This window comes from Leptonychotes weddellii, chromosome 5 (assembly GCF_054177405.1).
Source record: "Leptonychotes weddellii isolate Sample4059 chromosome 5, ASM5417740v2, whole genome shotgun sequence".
In the NCBI taxonomy this organism is placed as follows: Eukaryota; Metazoa; Chordata; class Mammalia; order Carnivora; family Phocidae; genus Leptonychotes; species Leptonychotes weddellii.
In genome coordinates, this window is record NC_138373.1 from 80,868,111 (window position 1) to 80,881,898 (window position 13,788).

At 34.1% G+C, this 13,788-nt stretch overlaps 1 protein-coding gene across 1 annotated transcript in view; it reads left to right on the forward strand.

Annotated features, from left to right (window-relative positions):
* Positions 1-13,788, forward strand: part of PIK3C2G (phosphatidylinositol-4-phosphate 3-kinase catalytic subunit type 2 gamma) — a 291,400-nt gene that overhangs the window by 50,224 nt on the left and 227,388 nt on the right. The window contains exon 8 of the mRNA XM_081818936.1: positions 10,861-10,983. Coding sequence (XP_081675062.1) covers positions 10,861-10,983 — 123 coding nt within the window. The remainder of the gene's footprint in view (positions 1-10,860; positions 10,984-13,788) is intronic.

The following is a 13,788-nucleotide window of genomic DNA, read 5'->3' on the forward strand; positions in this document are numbered from 1 at the left end:
TGATCATCTTACTCATACATAAAGCCTCCAATATTTCCACTTTAAAAGAATCCATTGATTCTTGTAAATTTTTCCAGTATGAATTAAAAGTTGGCAAAACATCAAATATCTACTATCTTTACATTAACACTGGCAAATAGTTATCATCACCCGCATCTGAATTATTTTATAAATAGGCCACAGAGTCTGTGATTTTCAGATGAACTCTTTCAAAACAATGAGCTTTTTAAATGTGATTCTTCCTATGAAGTATCACTGGTAAATATCTGAGAAGTGAGGACAGACTGTGATATGATCAATTCACAATTTTGTGCTTCCTATTTATTTGAAAATTGCATTTAGTAGCATTTCATCAATGTTGAAAGCAGTACTAATTTGAAAAACAATTTTTTAAATATTTCCCAAACTTGGATTATTAAACATATTTTTTTAAAAAATAGCAAACATGCAGGCTGAATAAATATGATATGAATATTATTGAGTAATATGGATAATTTAAATTTTCAAATATTTTATTTCCCCAGCCATTGTCATTTAACATATTTTAGACTTGACTTATTTCAGATTGGACATTCTGATTATTATGTTTGCTAAATAGATAGTTTTGTAAGTAGTTTACATAGAACTTTTCCTTTGAACATTTTCTTCCTCTCACCTATTCCACTAATACCCAGAAAGGTAAGGAATATTTTCTATATTCATCCTATATTCTGCATTCATCTCTAATATTTCAGAGAAATTAAAAATAGAAGAGAAAGAATTTTCCCCCTAAGATATTACTCAATGCTTACTTAATGCAAATTAGTGAACTATTTACTCACTGGAATCAAGAGAAATGGAAATCAGAACCATACTCTGAAGTTGCTGATGATCTAGTTGGAAAGACAGCATATTCACACATATAATATACATACAGAGCAAAGCAGTGTAAAACAAGATTTCAATCTATGTGCAAGAATCAACTTCTAATTCAAAGTGCTTAAGCACTGTCTCTAAAATTTTTATTACAATGCCAAATAGCCCTTTAGAGAAAGTTAACAATCCTACCACTGATGATAAACTTATACTAGAATCTAGTAACTGGTGAACTAACTGTAAACTAGATGGAAATTGATTGAGAAAAATCTACTCATGCTTCAAAACATGGTTTGGCTTCATGAAATATCTTCTTGGTCTACAAAAAGCTATAAACCTCCAAACACTTTACCATCTAGCTCATGACTCAGAGAGTGTACCAACTAGATAACAAGAATGACATCTCTATTATTCAGGTGTAAGTAACTCAATGAGTAAGGAAGAATAATAATTATCTCACAGTTTCCTCTCCCTGAGACCAAAATCCAACTGTATTCAGCCTCTAGACAGAGTCTAAAAATTCCATATACAAATAGAAATAAAGGGGGCACAAAGGGATCTTATATATTTAGCTTTATTAGAACTGAAGCTCTTTTAGTAACAGGTAGATCTATTATTGGATTTTAGAAGTTCAATTCAAACATAATTTAAACAGAGTGGCAGTAAAGACAGAATTTAGGAGCAGAGATTCCAAAGTCAGATATCTGTATGACAGCCCTCCATCACTATGGAAGTTTTTATTCAACTTTCCTAGAGTTCATATTATTCATCACTAGAGTGAATATAATAAAATATAATGATATTTTTTAAAATTAATAAAAAGTGGATGTGATGTGTTTAATATAACATAGTGGTTTGAAGATAAAAAGTGTTCAAGTAAAAATAAGTACAAGTATTATTTTATTGCTATGAGAGTTACTATTTTTAACACTATTACTAAAGTAGAGGACTGTACAGGATCCAGAAGAAAAATGTCAAAAACTGATTTGCATTCACAATAGAATATAAGAAGAGGTAGAAAAGGACCAAAAAAATCATAAGAAGAAAATAGAAGGACCCAGTTAAAGGTTACAAAAGAAGTCAAGGAGATGAAGGAGATAAAGTCAGGTCACAAGGAAAATAAAACACAACTGCAGAATTGGAACCTGCCTTAGCAGAAATAAAGCGCATACTGAAACTACTAAAAGTCAAACCTATTATGTATAGAACACTCTCAGACTTAAAGAATAAAAAAAAAGAAAAAGCGAAACTAGATTTTCAATAAGGAAGATAATCACTAGCCAACATAATTTGTATTCCAAGTGAAATGGAAAGCACTGACGGGTTCCGTCAAAGGAATAACATGATCTGACATTTTATTTGGGATTTATGCAGTGAATTATATAATACATGAAAAACATATAATAATATATATACAAATTAAAGAATAATATCAGAACAGGCATTCTTATTTTTTTTTTTAAGATTTCATCTATCTATCTGAGAGAGAGAATGAGAGAGAAAGAGCACATGAGAGGGGGGAGGGCCAGAGGGAGAAGCAGACTCCCTGCCGAGCAGGGAGCCCGATGCAGGACTCGATCCCGGGACTCCAGGATCACGACCTGAGCCGAAGGCAGTCGCCCAACCAACTGAGCCACCCAGGCGCCCCAGAACAGGCATTCTTATTAAACAACAAGTTTAGCAACAAAATATTGCCAGTATCATAGGATCTGCCCATGTGCCATGAACGTTGGGGTCCCTCTTTTCACTACATCTGTATCTACATAAAAGGTAATCTTTGGAGAAAAGTGTTCTGTAGCTTTTCTTTTCACCACTTCATCTTTTCCCATTTCACTATCAAAGGATATCTATGCATTCATTAGCAATATAAAGTTTAGGTTTCCTTTTTAATATCTACCTAAATGGAATCAAGCTATATAAAGTTTTTGAGCCATGTATCTTTCACTCGTTGTTTTCAGATTTATCCGCCTTGTTCCATGTGGTTATGATTTGTTTCCATTGTTATATGGTACTCATTTAGATCAAAGAACCTCTATGTATTTATCTATTCTACTGTTGATGTATACTTGAGCTAATATCAAGAATTTTTCTAGGGTATATACCTAGGGTCATAGACCCTTTTCTAATAGGGTCACATGTATTTCATAACAGATGAGAGTTCCCATTGCCCCATTTTCTCACCAACGTGTGGTACAGTCCAACCTTTTAAAATTTTGCCTAAAGAGGTGTATGTTTTGATCATATTTCAGTTTTAATTTTCATTTCCCTGAATATGAAAATTCATTATTCTTTACTTTTTAAAATAAAACATCAAACTGTCAATCTTTTTATTCCTGAAATATTATTTATTTTTTAATTATGTTCAATTAGCCAGCATATAGTACATCATTAGTTTTTGATGTAGTGTTCAATGATTGATTATTTGTGTATAACACCCAGTGCTCATCCAAACACATGCCCTCCTTTATACCTATCACCTAGTTACCCCACCCCCTCCCTTCTGTAACCCTCAGTTTATTTCCCAGAATCCAGAGTCTCCCATGGTTTGTCTCCCTCTCTGATTTCTTCCCATTCAATATTCCCTCCCCTTCCCCATGGTCCTCTGCGCTATTCCTTATGTTCCACATATGATTAAAACCATATGATAATTGTCTTTATCTGCTTGCTTTTTTCACTTAGCATAATCCTCTCCAGTTCCATCCATGTCAATGCAAATGGTAGGTATTCATCCTTTCTGATGTCTGAGTAATACTCCATTGTATATATGAACCACATCTTCTTTATCCATTCATCTGTTGAAGGACGTCTCGGCTCCTTCCACAGTTTGGTAATTGTGGACACTGCTGCTATGAACATTGGGGTCCCTTCTTTTCACTACATCTGTATCTTTGGGGTAATTATCTAGTAGTGCAATTGCTGGGTCATAGGGTAACTCTATTTTTAATGTCTTGAAGAACCTCCACACTGTTTTCCAGAGTGGCTATACAAGCTTGCATTCCCACCAACAGTGTAAGAGGGTTCCCCATTCTCCACTTCCTCACCAACATTTGCTGTTTCCTGTCTTGTTAATTTTTGCCATTCTAACTGGTGTATCTCATTGTGGTTTTGATTTGTATTTCCCTGATGTCTAGTGATGTTGAGCCTTTTTTCATGTGTCTGTTAGCCATTTGTATGTCTTCCTTGGAGAAGGGTCTGTTCATGTCTTCTGCCCATTTCTTGACTGGATTATTTGTTTTTTGGGAGTTGAGTTTGATAAACTGTCCTTTTTTATGATATATATATATAGTCAGACTTCTCATCCATTTTCTACATTACCTTATCTTTTTCAAATAGCTTCATGGGAACTACTTATATATTTACTCATCATTTGATTATGTGTATTGTAAATATTTCCTTTTAGCTGGTGGCTTGTCTTTCCACCTTCATTATGGTTTGTATTTATTAAATTAACTATCCAGAAGTTTAATTGACATAAAATAAAACACACTCATGTTAACCATATAGTTTAACTAGTTTTGAAAATGTATATGCCTATGTAACCACCACAGAAATCAAGATATAAAATATTTCCATCACACCCAAAAGTGCCCAACTGCTTTTTTGCAGGTAATATCTTCCATCCTAGACACCATGCAACCCAAGATATATGGATTTTCTTCGCCTTGAACTCCAGTAGAATTTTACTATTAAGTGATAAGAACAGGACTCTTGGTTTTTGTTAATCTTAAGGAGAATGTTACAGTCCTTTACCAACTGAGTAAGAAGTTATTTGGAGTTTATGTAGTTTTGGCATGAAGTTAGTCGCCCTTTACTAGGTTGAAGAAGTTTCCTTCTATTCCTCGTTCGCTAGGAGTTTATATTGTAGATGGGTGATAAATTTTGTCAAATGCCTTTTCTGTATCAATACAGATAGGCATATGGTTTTTGTCATTATTCCTTTCAAATTTTAAAAATATTTTTGCATTACTGGGATTAACCATACTTGTGAAAATTTAAAACTTTTTATCTGGCTTCAATTGGTTAATATTTTGTTAAGGATATTTGCATTTATATCAATGAGATACATCAGTCTGTATTTTTATTTTGTTGTAATGTTGTAGTTTGATTTTGATGTTGGAGTAGTACAGGACTTATAAGTTGAGAGATATTCCATTTCAGTATATTCTGAAAGAATTTGAGATTTGATTTGATTTCTTCCTTAAATGTTTGATAAAATTTACCAATGAAATCATCTTTTCTGAGTTTTCCTTGTGGCAAGGATTTTAGTTATAAATTCAATTTCTTTAATTCACATAAAACTACTCAAATTTTAAAGCCATCAACTTCCCTCTAAAGCTTAGTGGCATCCCACAAATTTTGATATGCTGGCCATTATTTCTTTAAATATCTCTTAACCCCATTCTTATGTCTCTAGAACTACAACTGCATATGTGACTTTGACAGCTCTTAGATGTCATGTGTTAGTTTTTCTCCCCACTGTTTTCTTCCCTTCATGTTTCAATTAGGATAATTTCTCTTGACATATCTTCAATTTCACTGATAATTTCCCTAGCTATGTTCAATCTGCTGATGAGCCCACTGAAGGAATTCAGCTCTAATATCACATATATTTTTATATTTCTATCATTTAAATTTGCTTTTCTATATAGTTTCCATCTCTGTGTTGAAGTTCCCCATCTGATCATGCATGTTGTCCATATTTTCTCCTAGATCCTGTAACATGTTAATTATAGTTATTTTAAAGTCCTTATCTGATTATTCCAACATCTAGGTCATATATAGATTTGTCAATTGTTTCATCTACTGACAATGGGTTATTGTATCTTGCTTTTGTATACAAACTGTAATTTTTGATTGAGTGCTAAACATCGCATGGAGAATAGTAGAGAATGAGGTAAATTTAATTCACACCTGCAAATGGGCAATGTTCTTCTTCAGTTATGCTACTACTATGCATGGCTGATATAATCCAGTCAAGATTTGTGCTTTATTTGTGTTTTATTATCATTATCGTAGGGCACTTCACACTTCAAATTCCTTCAAATAGTGGTTAGCCACTATTACCTGTACTTAGAGTGGGGCTTGTGCTGCCAGAATTTTTTCCTCAGTATTCCTGCTTCACTTTCAGCTTTCAACAGCCCCTGCTCGCCTATGCCACAGAAATAGTCCCTATCAATACTCTTGTCTCTCCCCCGGCACTACTCTGCTCTTTGTTTATTATTCAAAATAGACTCATCCTCTGTAGTAAGGTAAAGGGAGGTCTGTGTTGTAATGATCAGTCACAGCCATAGGCAGACTGTGTTCTACTGTCTCAAGATTGGAACTTTCTGAGAATCCCTGCCCCTCCACATGGCAGCCAAACTGTGCCTTATATCTGTAGTTAATCTTATACAGAAGATGATTTTCTGCCCTTTCTGACACCGGTAGCTGGCCTCTGATTGGTATCCATGTAGGATCCTGACTCAAGACAGAGTATCCTTCCCCTTCCCCATGGGCCAAAGGTTTTTGCTTTGACTTTCCCCTCACTGGCAAAGGATCTTCAGCTATGTCTACCTCTCACCCACAGGGAGACTGCTTTGCTTTCTCTCCCTTTCCCCACAAAGTAAGATTTTTTGCCTGGGATCAGGGTGACAGAGAGTGTTCTGCCCTTTTAATGTTTTAATTTTCCTAGTACCAGCAACCAGCAGCATAAGACTTTTGTTTCTTGTTAGAGAAGGCTCCACAGAAATGGGCAGGCCTTTGTGCCTGTGTCCCAGAAACAACTGATCATCTGTTACATACTGGACCACTAAATGGACCTTCATTTTCCTGAACAATATTTCCCCTAAACAGCTGGTAAGCATCCATGGAAAAGAGCTTAAATAATGATTGTAAACTCTCCTTATGTTACAAACTCCCAGATATTCCAAACTGACATGCTAGTTCATACCTGGCCCTTTAAGAATTTGTTATAATTTTAGTTAATTTATTCTTACCCTCTTGTATAGTGGTCACCTCTTTCTCCTGTGCTCTGCTAAAGGTCAAAGACTTTGTATGCCCCATCTCTCCTTGGAGGGGCCTATCATTCTTTGGAATCCAGTATATTTGGTCACTTGTGACCTCAAATCTCTAATGAGGTCAGGAAAAATTATGATTTTTGTATATTATCTGCCTTTTTTCATTGCAACGGTGTGACCAAATATCTATATTTTAAGCTGAAATGGAACTCCAAAGACTAATTTTTTTTTATTTTTTTTATTGTTATGTTAATCCCCATACATTACATCATTAGTTTTAGATGTAGTGTTCCATGATTCATTGTTTGTGCAGAACGTGCCCTCCTCAATACCCATCACCAGGCTAACCCATCCCCCCACCCCCCTCCCCTCTAGAACCCTCAGTTTGTTTTTCAGAGTCCATCGTCTCTCATGGTTCGTCTACCCCTCCGATTTCCCCCCCTTCATTCTTCCCCTCCTGCTACCTTCTTCTTTTTTTTTTTCTTAACATATATTGCATTATTTGTTTCAGAGGTACAGATCTGAGATTCAACAGTCCAAAGACTAATTTTTAAAAGATTTTATTTTTAAGTAATCTCTACACCCAACATAGGTCTCAAGCCCACAACTCTGAGATCAAGAGTCACATGCTTTCTGACTGAGCCAGCCAGGCACCCCTCCAAAGACTATTTTTAATCTTTAAGGAACAAACAATTTATAATAGCAATAACTAGTTCATCTGGAACAAAAATAATTCTAACTTCTCAATTTGTCTCCAAACTCATTAATTGAATTTGGCAATTTTCAGTGTGTAAATATAAACAGAAATTCACTAAGGTTTATATAAAACTTGGAAAATGGCAAGCTCTTACATGGCTGCTCCTTTGGTCTCCATCACAGCTAAATAACAGTGGGGAGGAAAGGATATGTTGTTTTGTTTTGTTTTGTCTTCCAGAAAGATGCAGAGGAGAAAAGTTGTCACCAATCTTCCCCAATGTTCGAAATACTTTTAGGATATGCTTAATATCTAAAGTATTAAAATGCTGCTCCTCAGAGTCCATGATACATCAAATATTTCCTAAAATAGGCTTGGAATATACCACATAAAATAACAAAAGTGCATTATTGTCAGTTTTCACTAACCCAAAGAGTCACAAAGATAGAAAGAATTTAGAGGTAGTCCAGTTCAAATCCTATGTAATGCAAAAATCTCTCGACAGTCCTGACTGTTTGCATACCTGTAATGTGGAGGAACCCTCTACTGACAGGACAGTCTCTCAAATTTTGAACAAATAATTTTTACAAAGATTTTCCTCATACTGAGTCAAAATGAGTGTCTCTAAGTTTCCAACCATTTGTTCTAATTTATCATTCAAGAGCTACTTACAGTACATCTAATCACCTTTTCACTTAAACAGCCTTCAAATACTTGGAAATAGTTATCATGTTTCCTTTTTCTTCTTTTTCTTCCAAGCTAAAGTTTCCTAGTACCATCAACTACCTTTAGTTTATGTCCATTAAACTATAGTCTTCTGGCTCAGGTCTCAACACTGTGTGCTCCAACTGTGACCCAAACTCCCTTCTCCATCACGTAATATTAGATGTTCTGAAATGTTACATGCTCAACGTTCAATTTTTCTTTCCTCCATAGTCTCTTTTTAGACAGTCATATCTAAATTCTTGGCCAGGTGTCACCTCTATGAAAATTATGGTCAAATTTAGTTTTATTTTCACTTGAAATCAGATGCTAATGCATGTTTCATACCTGTAGAATCTCTCATATGGTGGATCAGCCATAATAGGATTTGTAAATTTTAGGCTGATTATTCCCCTTCTATGAGGGTTTGTGTGTGTGTGTGTGCACGCGCACATGCACATGCACACATATACCCATGTGTGTTTATATTAGAGGAAACTCCAGGGTTTTGGAATTTAGAAAAGTGTTTCCATAGAGCAGTTTTGCATTTGTTTCTGCCTGGGTCCAAAATTGTCACTATATTCTGGAACAATTTTTTGGCATAAATTCCTGCCATAGTATAAATCCATACTTCCCAGCTACACATACAGTTTTTCAGGTAGTCATTTTCCTCACCCAAAGCTCCTGGGTAAAGAGAGCCTTTCTCAAAAGCTCTCTTGGTCAGTAGGCATAGTTTTTCTCCCACCTTTTGCAGGTGACAGTCTATCCAGTGTCAGGGGTTTATTCAGAGATTTCAGCTCCAGATCTGCTCCTTTCCCTACTTCCCCCTACTGGTTTAGACTAAAATCTCAGCACTTGTCCCATCTTGAGCAGTAAACACCAGTCTCTAAGCCTGAAGGCCTAAATCTAATCTGGTATTTCCCTCAGGCCATTGTAGCATCAATGTTGAAGACACTGCTCTGGCTTTAAGTTTCCTCTTGAAATTTCTGTCACCCAGAAATTTATCCTTTGTTTTGAGCTAAGCTATACATTTACACTTTTTTCTTACAGTTCATCTAGTGTTTATATGAGCATGTGTTCTGTGTGTGTGTGTTTTCTCAATCCAACAGTTGGCAGAGCTAGAATCTCATTGCATTTCCCAATATCTGGAGGTTGTGTCTGCTTGGTTGTTGCTGTGGAAGGTTAAGCTTTGCATATCAAAAATCACATGCATCATAATCTCATCAAAAATCTTCCCAACATTTGTTGCCTTAATTAATGGCACCCTATCTTCTTGGTTTCCCAAGCATAAAACTTTAGAATCATTTAAATCCAAACTTTCTGTTGGCCCACACATCCAACTAATCATCAAGTTAATTCTACTATTAGAATAATTCACGTAGCATATTCTAGCAATCTCAGTGATTCAGGAATGTAATGAATATAATATTTATCTTTCAGAATTTGAGGAAGATTAAATGAGATAAATAGATCAGATATGAAGCACTTCAAGACTAGAGTTAAGAGATGGAGTAAATTAGGGGCGCCTGGGTGGCTCAGTTGGTTAAGCGACTGCCTTCGCTCAGGTCATGATCCTGGAGTCCCTGAATCGAGTCCCGCATCGGGCTCCCTGCTCGGCAGGGTGCCTGCTTCTCCCTCTGACCCTCCCCCCTCTCATGTGCTCTCTCTCTCTCATTCTCTCTGTCTCAAATAAATAAAATAGAAATCTTTAAAAAAAAAAAAAAGAGATGGAGTAAATTAGCTACTCACTGACCCAAGTCAACTCAGCATTTGCATTTTAATTAGTAATATTTTAAGGATTTCCTCAAATTCACATCACACATCTACTTCAAATGTATGAATGAAAACTATACATAGCACTAATACATGCCCTTCTTACAGCTTTTATTACCTTTTAGTTTTTATTTTATTGGTTATATGGAGATGTACAGTGTCTGATTTCTCATATAAACTGAAAAATTTGTGTGAATGAGTAAAAATAAAAAATGAATTAATTAGCTAAAATTTAACCCTTATTCTCTGCCAGACACTTTTTCATATTTCATCTTATTTAATCATTATAGCAACCCTATAATTAATTATTATTTTTCCAATTTTACAGAAGAGAAAACTTAGATCCACAGAAGTTAATTAGATAATAGTCGCAGGTACAAATGGAGCAGAACCAGGATTTTAACACAGATAACCTTACTGGAGAGCTGAAAACAAAGTCTACTATACTGTTTGGAATGAGTATATTAATAGTATATCAATAGTTGGGTTGCTCTTCTTTAGGAAAGTCTAATTTGTCAAGTCCAGTTTCAAATGTCATACCCAGAACTAAACTCCTGTTCAGATTATGCACATGGAAAATGTGGTGGGGATATTAACTTCCTATTTATGGAGAGTATATGGCTTTCAATTTAATTAAAAATGAAGTAGATCTGCTGTCAGGCATGTCACAATGTTGACTCATATTGAGTTCAAACGCAAATAAAACAACTGGCTTTTTCCATATGAATTACTCATAAATTTTTCTTCTCCATGTTATAATTGAGTAGTTGTGTTTTTTTAATATGGAAAAGAGTTAAGATATATTCCAAATAAATTGCATCTTCTTATTTTCATCCATAGCAAAATGTAGATAATATTATTGAAGAAGTAAAAAATATATGCAGTGTTCTGGGGTGTGTGGAGACCAAACAAATTACAGATGCTGTAAATGAACTACGTCTAATTCTTCAGAGAAAAACAGAGGTAAATATACTCATTTATTAGACAGTAATTATTTTAAACCTGAGTTCAATAATTAAGAAAAGTGAAAGAATTTTGAGTAAGTACTGTGTGTTTGTGTGTGTGTGTCTGTGTATGTGTTTGCACACATATATTTCAATCATTTGGGGCTAACGGAAACTTGATTCTATTATACCAAAAGGATTTAATTAAATTAAAAGGAAATTTCTTACACCTTTGAAGTTTGTAACTGCAATATATCTTCCAAGTGAGACCGAAATCAATCCTACCATTCTACCTAGAGGAATACGTTTATATAATAACATTCACAGGCAAGTGTTTATATAGACTATTAATGGTTCTCATGTGCACCAGTATATGCAGGGGCAAGTATCCATGCTTACATGGACAAGTACATATACAGGAAAGAAAAGACTAGTTTTTGTGCTATCTTTTGCTGAATTTGCAATGCACACTGCTTATATGATCCCAAAGCATACAATAATATCCTGTTTCCTTCAGTTTAAAATATAACTATTAGGTGATTTTTTTTTTTTAAATCTCAGAAATCTGATGTAGAATTACATGTGTGATTATTGTCCAAGAAAAAGATTAGTAAATTTGGTCACAATAAATCCATTCAATCTTGTTATTAGTTTAGCAAATGATGAAGCAGAAAGATATGATGATGATAATAATAACTAATACTTGATAGTGCATTGCAATAATAAAATAGTTTCACTTATTTATTATTTCATTTTTATTTTATGTCAATGCATCCTCATATCAGTGCCATGAAGTTGGTATTTTAATGTTAATTTTATTATTAAAATCTGATGCTTAGAATGTTTATGTACAGAGGATTAATAAGTGGCAAAATAGAGATTTGAACCCAGGCCTCTTCCTCAATATATGTGAAACTTCACAGCAGAGAGTGATTACATGCATTCCTTATCTGCATGGAAAGGAACAGCACAGACTACCTTGAATATGCCAGGCTTCTTCTGTAAAATTGGAACAATAATAATTAATTATAGGGTTGCTATAATGATTAAATAAGATAAAATGTGAAAAAGTGACTGACAGCCTCTTCCTCAATATATATGAAACTTCATAACAGAGAGTGATTACATGCATTCCTTATCTGCATGGAAAGGAACAGCACAGACTACCTTGAATATGCCAGGCTTGAAATTTCAAAAAGACTGATTTAGAAAGTGGACAATTATATTAGTATATATAAATCATCATCATTGTTTCAAATAGATGACTATGAAAAAAATCAGTAATTTCTTAATGTATTTTATAAGTCTTATTTTAACTAGAACTTGTTTTTGAAATTAGAGAGTAATAATAAATATAGAAATTTAAATACCTTGTTCACATTACATAGTGACAGTGATGACTCAGGAGCAGTGGAATCATCCTATCAAAAGATTTTCCAGATAAACATCCATTAAAAGCTAAAATCCCAAAGCAAAGAAGAAATCAAAATTTAAAAAATATAATCAATAAATACCAAAATTTGATGTCTGAAATTAATAACTATTTATTTTATTACATTTTTCTTAAAGGGAAAATATCTACTCTTATACCTTCCAATTATAGAAGAAAATGAAATAACTATGTAGTCTCCAAAGCTGTTTTTATATGTACATTTTAATATTCATGGTCTTCTTAAATGATAACAAGGTAAAAAATTTGAAGTGATCACATTTAATCTGGTCATATTTTTTACTCTGTGTCAGAGTGGTAAAATTATACATAGTCTTGAAAAGCCTATCATCAGTATGATGTGAAAATAAGTATTTTGATGAACTCAAAAACTTAAGAATTATATGATGCTAAGAAGAGCTTTTCTTTGTGTATAACCCAGTTATACACAAACAATGAATCATGGAACACTACATCAAAAACTAATGATATAATGTATGGCGATTAACATAATAAAATAAAATTTAAAAAAAAGAATTTATATTAATATATTGAAAAAAAAAAGAAGAGCTTTCCAATAGCTAAAGTTAAGTCAGGATAACAAGATAGTGAGAGTTAACTTTCAACAAGCTACTAGTTTCTCTTAGATGATCACATTTGGGAGACAGTATAAGCACCCAGAGCTGATGATAAAATACAAAGAGTTTAGGGTCATGCAAATATGACTTGAACTCAGTATCTACCAGTTTTTAGCTGAACATCCTTGGGAAAGTTAACTCACATCTCTGAGTTTCAGCTTTCCTCACTGCATGTATGCATGCATAAAAAACTAACTAAATAAATAAATAATAACAGAATTTGCAGGGTTTCTATGAGCATTACAAATAATGTTAATAAAGGTCCAGATGATAGTGTTTCTTGCATGAGTCATTATTATAACTGGAGGTAGTGGGGATGGTGCTGGTGGTAGTTTTGGAGACTCCTTCCCATGTAGCCAACATGAAGGTTTTAATTTGCACAAGCACCACTTAGGTTCTCATTTTCTCACAACCATTGATTATAGCCAGCCTCATGACAGATGTGAGCCTTTGCCAGAGGAGGAGACCACATGCATGAATGTGGGCACATGTCTTTCCATCTGTTAAGACCACTTGGTTGTGCTTCAATTTTTATGTCCGGCTTTCAGTGAATCAGTACAAACAAAAAACTGATCAAAGAACGAGGAAAATCTAATTTTAGGATAAAACAGTTCTAATGCTATTAAAATATTACTAGATACAAAAAGCTTTATCTTTAAAACACTCATTTTCTGAAACTCCCTAAAAGAACAAAAATAACAATTTTCTTAGAAATATCAAAACTTCAATATAGTTGAAGCCAAAAGAATCCTTCAAA